The 7374-nt window shown below is 30.9% G+C and overlaps 1 protein-coding gene across 1 annotated transcript; it reads left to right on the forward strand.

The window, feature by feature from the left end:
* Window positions 1-2802: 2802 nt before the first annotated feature.
* LOC145585857 (chaperone protein dnaJ 20, chloroplastic-like) lies at window positions 2803-5898 on the forward strand. The gene is made up of 3 exons (XM_081642568.1): window positions 2803-3290; window positions 3394-3471; window positions 5596-5898. Exons 1-3 carry the CDS (start codon window positions 3087-3089, stop codon window positions 5719-5721), a joined length of 408 nt encoding a protein of 135 aa, XP_081498694.1. The 5' UTR covers window positions 2803-3086; the 3' UTR covers window positions 5722-5898.
* Window positions 5899-7374: the final 1476 nt, after the last annotated feature.

Below are 7374 nucleotides of genomic sequence, written 5' to 3' on the forward strand. Positions count from 1 at the left end.
GCGGTAGGTGCGAGCTATAGCTCGCGTGCTAGCTCACTACGTTTATTGCTTGCGGCAGGGCCGAGCGATAGCTCGCTCATACGAGAGCGAGAGCTCGGCCGCTTGTGGGCTTATCGTGGAGGCCATGTTTGCTTCATTTATATCCTTTCTTTGTACATATATATATATATATATACCCTCCTAAACCCTCAAATTGAGATATACACAGTTTTGTTATCTCTGGAACCCTAAACACATAAACACAAACCTACCCTTTGAGATCTGAACAGTTCTTGAGTAATTCCACGCTTCGGGTTCGGGTACACGAATTACGAAGGAGAGTTGCGTTAAACTTGGGGGGCGTGCGTCATCAGGAAACCTGTACCGGTGGTGGCGTATTTCGCTTCTAAGGCAGTGGATTATGTTCCATGGCGCAACTGTGAGTTTGAGATCTTCGATCAAATATTTTTCCTTTTCATCTTATCTATTTTGTCATTGGAATCAACAGGTATTTTACCAACAATATCAAACCGGTCTTCAAAGAATCATATGTAGTTGGTCCGATTATACAACCTAGCAGATTCACGCCTTGTGCTACTAAATCCAGTGCTTTCTCTTCGGTAAGTATTTACATACTATACTACTATACTCACTCCGAGAAACATCATTTAGAGACGGAGGGAATATTATTGTATATGATAAAGGATGATTATTGATTGATTAGCTATATGCAGATATTTAAGAAGTGTGAGGCATGTCGAGGCCAAGGTGCCATAGAGTGTCCTGGATGCAAGGTATACTTATCTATTTAACTTTATTAGACACCGTAACTATTATTCTTTATTAGTTGTATTTGTACAATCAATACCTTTATTTTGCTAGTGAGTAAGTCCTTAATAAGGTGAATTCACTTCACTCCATATCAATATATATGATATTTCACCACAAATTATTGTCGGCCATTAAAAATTAACTTCTCAATTTGAGAATTAATTAACAAATTCATTTTGAGATGACATTTTTGTACATGTTAAGCATGTACAGAATTATACCTATATATACCAAAATTAAACTTTTTAATTAATACAATTACACTCTACGTACGTATCACCTCCTAACTCCAAGTATGCCAAATAATCAATCATGATGAAGTGAATTTGAACATATACAGTACATAAGGCAATCACATATGAAGTACAGAGTATATTTTTGTGACATTGGCAAAATATAGAGTTTTACATAGTACAATAATCAAACAAATTAAGAACTAATTAATTAATAATAGGGGCATTAGAATCCCTCACACAACCACTTCGTCTAGGGGCATTGGAAGCCTTCACACTTAAGCTATTACAATTAACAAGTGAGAACATAATAATTCAAAATAGTAGGAATTTGGAAGACATTAGTTTAGTACGTAGTTATTTTATAATTTAAAGATTCCTCTTGTTATAATTAATTAGTTATAATTATTATGTGTTGATCTTGTTTATTACTCAGGGGACTGGAAGGAACAAAAAGAACGGCAACATGGAAGTGAGTTAATCATTAATCTCATTTTTAATTAATGTCGGTGATTAAATTAGTAAAGTATTAATGTTGGTTGATTACTCCCACTAATTACTACAGAGTATTAGCTCATTTAGCTGGAGCGTATTAATTAATTAATCAGCGTTGCTTTTCGCATTTTGTAGGTGTTTTGAATGTCAAGGATTTGGATTAAAGAGCTGCCCTCAGTGTGGTAAAGGAGGTCTTACGCCAGAACAAAGAGGGGAGAGATAGCTTATTCCATCTATATAACCTTTATCTTGCTTCTAAGCATGTACATAAGCTCGAGTGAACACACAAGCACTCCTGTACTAAACTAAATGCTCATATGATCATATCATATCATTTTCTTTCCATGTTATCTGATTACTTGACTAACTTCTTTGTATTCATATTAGCAAGAGTGAGTATATATAAATATTGGTTCGCTTCATCTTACTTATATCATCATAAATTGTTTCAATGTAATCTAAAATTAAGTTTTGAATATCGATGCTACAATCAATTAACAACTCATTAGAATGGTCTTATGGTTGGTTTTGTTAGTATCTATTTACTGAAATTTTGAGTAACACAAGAATAAAAAATGATTGAAGAATAAAGTGAACAAATATTTAAGTAGGGCCAAAAAGTGATAATACACTAATTCCTTATCCATAAATCAGTGCAAATAATATCTGGTAGAAAATGATTCAAGACTCCTTAATAAACTCACATAATTGAAGCTTTGTAGGTTAGTAGTTTGCAAGGCAATTCACCTAAACATTATTATTTTAAATTATTTAGTCAATTTTCTAATATTAGATTCCTTAAACATTATTATTTTAAATTATTTAGTGTCTCTTTCATATTGTCCCCTTCTTGACCTTAAATCAAAATGGCCTATTCAAAGAATTGAACCTATCATCTTCCCCCAACAACTAGCACCTTATAAGCACATATAAATATCCACTTTTAATATCCTAGTCAAATTAATCATAATTTTATTAACCATCTAAAATATTTGGAATACAATGTTTTGGTTTCGAACAATCTAAAACAAATGATGAAAACGAAATTCGATATCAGATTTTAAGTAACACCCTCAATACTAGTAAATTGTAATTAAACGGTACATAAAATATCCAAACAAGTAGACCTCATATACTCCGTATGGGGTATGACCATATATCTTACATTAGTTGATGGGAAATTTTTGTAGTTTGTACAAAAGGATTCTTTTTCTTTTGTCGATTTATAAATAAGGGATATTAATCATTCTTTTTGGGCATCTCATATATCTACCCTTTTTGAATGCAAAAATAAAAACAAGAGGTCATTCTTTTGCCAAGAAGAAGCGGCCCACTTTGAAATTCTTATCCTCTACCCACTAAATTACAATAAGATAGCCCATTCTATTTATCCAATTCACCCATTTTCGGAAAGCATATATGTTATAAATAATCTACACTTTCCAAATCAAAACCAAGACATAACACACACACAAATTAAAAAAAAAAAAAAAAACACACACACAACACCAAGAGAAAAAAAAAACTATACTTTCCTAGACCTAAAGGATGATGAGACATGGTAATGGAGGATTGAAGGGAATACAAAGAGTAGGCTTCTTATCGTCGTCGTCGTCGCCGCCATCTTCTCGTCGTATGATTAATTTTCCGGTGAAGTGTTTATCGGACTTTAATGATTATGCTGTTTTGGGTTTATCTCCTTTTGCTTCCAAGACTGATGTTAAGTTTGCTTACAAAAGATTGGCTTTAAAGGTTTGATTTTTAAGAATCCCCTGTTTTTCCTCTGTTTTTTTATGTTTCATTTTGTTGGTTCTTTCTTTGAAAATGGTGGTGATTATTGTTGTTGTTTTTGCAGTATCATCCAGATGTAGTCAAAGGAGATCATATTGCTGAAAAGAATAAAATGTTTCGAGACATTAAAACTGCATATGAGGTATCAGTTTATTAATATTATTACAATTTATACATCCTCTGTTTTTTTTTCCTCGATAATTTTCTTAGTTGATTGATTATATTTGTAATTATTCATTTGGGTAAAACTTGAATGAATATGATTGTGGATAATAAGATTGTGTTTGCTAAAAAAAATGATCAATTGAATGGTGTTGTGTTTGTATATCAATTAATTTGTTTTAGGTACAAATTTATGATAGCCATTAATTAAAAAAGAGGAAAAAAAAATAAAAAAAAAAAAGCAAAGGTTGCCATTGCTTTTGATGGAAAAAGGTCACCATTATAATTTATTACAAGAAGGTCACCTTTAATTTCAGAATGGGCAATCAATCAATCATTGTTTAGTACACGGTAACGTATAGTGGACTTTTTTTTTTTTTTTTTTTTTTAGTGTAGGGTACCAATTTAGTTTTTTTTGCTCTGGTAAAAAAAAATAATAATAATAAAAATAAAAAAATATAAATAAAAAAAAAAAAAAAGTTTGTTTGCACATTTGACTATTTGTATTTTTGGGTGGGTTTCAACATAGCAAAGTGAATTAATATGTTAAATGTACACATGGTGCAACGTTACATTGAACACCACGAGGTCCACGATGCATAGGAGTGCATGATAAAATTTGTAATTATTTTACTGTAATATTTTGATAGAGATTGGATAGAAAATATTACGTAGTAAATTGAAATTAAACAAATAATGCAAAATTTGAGTACGGGAAATATGTTGATGAGATATTTTATTAAATTGAGAGTACTCAGAGTACACCTAACACTGTTTCACTTTAATCAATTACTTCATTTCTAATATGGTAAATAATCAATGAAACAAATTTATAGCATGTTCAAAGCGTTTTGTGATAATTGTGATAATTAATTAATTTATATCCAGCATTTTTTTTTTTTAATTGTGATAATTTTTAACAAAGTGTTTTGTGTTCTTTTGTCATAATAATATTTTATTTTTTAATTAAATAGTATATGTTTTAAAAATATTTTTAATATATTTTCCATAAATATTTTAATTATATAGTATATTTTTCTTAAATATTTTAATATGTATATTTGTATATACACATATGTATAATAATAAAAAATAATCAAAAATTACTTAATCCGTAGTTAAAAATCACTAATTAATAAGTTCGGTTCAGTTCAGTTCAACTGAGTTCAGTCAATGAGAACAAGCCCTTAGGCCTTTTATATTAATTGAAAATTCTAAACTGTATTAATGAGATGTTTGAACAAATTAAGTGAAACAAGTCAATTAATCCAATGAAACATTGATGCATTTCATGAAGATATTGGAATAAAATTTAATTATACACATGCCATTTGACCCATAACCACTTATCACATTGAATTATATGTTGATAATTTAAACTACGTTAATTTGTATAAACTATAAACTATTTTGTATAATAACATAATCATTTCTATTATATCTCTATTACTTTGTTGTTTTAAGTATAAAACACAAGAGAACATATTATATATTTAATTTGAATAGTGACATATTGAATAATCGAATTTGATGCATTGATTTATAATCATAAAGATAACAAATTTATGCAAAAAATTGTGCTATTTGTATACGAAAAGTGACATCTAAAAGACTAAACTATCACATAAAAAAGGTAGTATGAGGTATGACCTTATCTTATGAGATTTTGATAAGTAAACGCCAAGTTGAATGATTATACCTTCTACATCTCTATCAACTTAAATGGGCCCCATTATTGGCCCCATTCATCTTCTGATTAAACTTTTATTGGTCCAAAACCCGAATTGTATTGAGATTTCTTCTTTTGTTTTACTTTTTGGATGTTTCTCTTCTTTTGTTGCTTTGTATTTTTGGGCTGTCTATTTATAGACCTTATCTCTCGATTTTAAATACTTTCTCCATATTATTTTTATTACGGTTATTTTAACGACTGTCTACAAGCACTTGTATGTTAATCTTAGAACTCAATCTATTTGACTGTAGCGCTAATTGTCTTAAGTGGTTAGCTAGTTTAATTACACTAAATATAATTATTGTTGAATGAGATAAGCATTTAATTTAAATAAAGCCATTTTCGCTTATAAATCTGTTCTTAATAATACAGACATTGATGAGAAAGTTTGAAGAGGAAGAACAGATGCAGACAATGCAAGACTGTGGTGATTATGATGAATGGGATGAGTGGATGGGGTTCGAAGGAGGGATGCCTGCTACTTATCATTCTTGCTAATTAAATTTCTTGCATGATGCATGCTAAATATTACTCTTTGTTTCAATTGCTACTACTAAATACTAATTACTGTATCAATGTATATAGTTGTACATTACTTTCATTTCCTAATCAATAACAAACAATAAAGCTCAAAACATGAGAAGAAAAAAAAAAAGACGTGATAAAAGTTGTAAAGATCGTTTATTTGACGTCGCTTCTTGTGAATGGTAAACTATTGAAATATGATAAACATACTTAATCATATGAGTCTTGTTTAATTCATCTCAATAAAAACTGTAAAAGTATTAAAGTGTTAAATTTTTGGATAGTACGACTAATAGAAGTAATACATAGGAGACTCAACCCATGTAAACGGTGTGAGCTTGCCAAAATTGGTTAAAAAATCATTGTGAAAATCAGTCTCAAATACCCTCTTTGCTAAATTGTAAACACAATAATCTCTGCCACCAGGTCCAACTCCCCTGCTCTCAACTCCTCCCCAATTATTGATATAGTATATGCAATTAGGCTTAAATCCATGACATTGAGCAAGAGAAGGCGATACCTCGACAGAAAATGAAGAATTTGAACCAATGAAAATTGATCTGTTTCCCAAACTCAACACTTCCTTGAACGTTGAATTCTCATAATCCAACGCAAATACTCGAAATCTTGTAATTAGGGGGAATCTGCGATAAAAATCTACATATTGAACCACCTGACAGATAGCCAACAATTGGCCAAGCGATTCTGCCAAGTAATAATAATACTTGCCCCCCTCCGCTGCGTGATTAAGTAGCTTATGCGTCACTTGAAAATGAGAATTACCTAGTAAAAATCAATATCTATTAGTAAAAACTGGTACGACTTCTACAAAAGATATTCAAATTTTAAAATGAGAATTTCGTAAATACATACCTTGGACTGTCTTGAATCTCACAATCAAACCAGCTTCATTAGCGCCATAAAACTGAATGTTTGGTTCTTTCCGATAACACGAGCAGCCAACCATACGCAGATAACAACCTTTTCTTGTCATACTGAATGTTTAGAGAACTACTCGTTGGAAGCTCAATGTGGCAAACCTTGTGCTTAGATAGGCTGTACAAACGACGGATTGTCGTCGACTCGGCTATTTCTGGTAGCATTAGCAATGGAAGTGTATGCTCCTCTGAGCATGATGTTTTGACACAAGCTCGAAAGTTTGCATCCTTTGCAGCTCATCTCCAATGTGTACAAATATTTTGTAGTCTCACAAAGTCTTCGTAGAATTCTACATGCTCCGTAACTTTAGTCACAATCTCTTTTGGCATATTACCCCAATCTCTCATGTTTGATGAATACTACGTTTATATTTGCAATAGTTAGTTTTTATGAAATACCATCACACAATCAATAAAAAAAAACAAAAAATTGAAAGCAAGATAATATAATGTTCGCGTCACCTAAATACCATGTATCTTATTTGAGCTATTAGCCTTGAAAACATAGTATACAATTTCCTTTGTTCTTTTAAGTATGTTCTACACTTCTACTCCATTCTTTTTGAAATATGTTTGATAAGGGTAAAAACAGGAGTAGTGGTAGCAAGGAAGTTCGATTGAGTTGTACCAAACATGATTACTATTGATTCTTAGTTTGAGGAATTTCAGAGTTTGCTAAATGTTACTC

Source organism: Chenopodium album, chromosome 16, assembly GCF_948465745.1.
Source record: "Chenopodium album chromosome 16, dcCheAlbu1.1, whole genome shotgun sequence".
NCBI lineage: Eukaryota > Viridiplantae > Streptophyta > Magnoliopsida > Caryophyllales > Amaranthaceae > Chenopodium > Chenopodium album.

Excerpts from the sequence above, each read along its gene's own strand:
- LOC145585857 (XM_081642568.1), top strand. The coding sequence starts at position 3,087 with ATGATGAGACATGGTAATGGAGGATTGAAGGGAATACAAAGAGTAGGC. Across the intron at positions 3,291-3,393 it reads ACAAAAGATTGGCTTTAAAG|TATCATCCAGATGTAGTCAA; the intron begins GTTTGATTTTTA and ends TTGTTTTTGCAG. Across the intron at positions 3,472-5,595 it reads ACATTAAAACTGCATATGAG|ACATTGATGAGAAAGTTTGA; the intron begins GTATCAGTTTAT and ends TTAATAATACAG.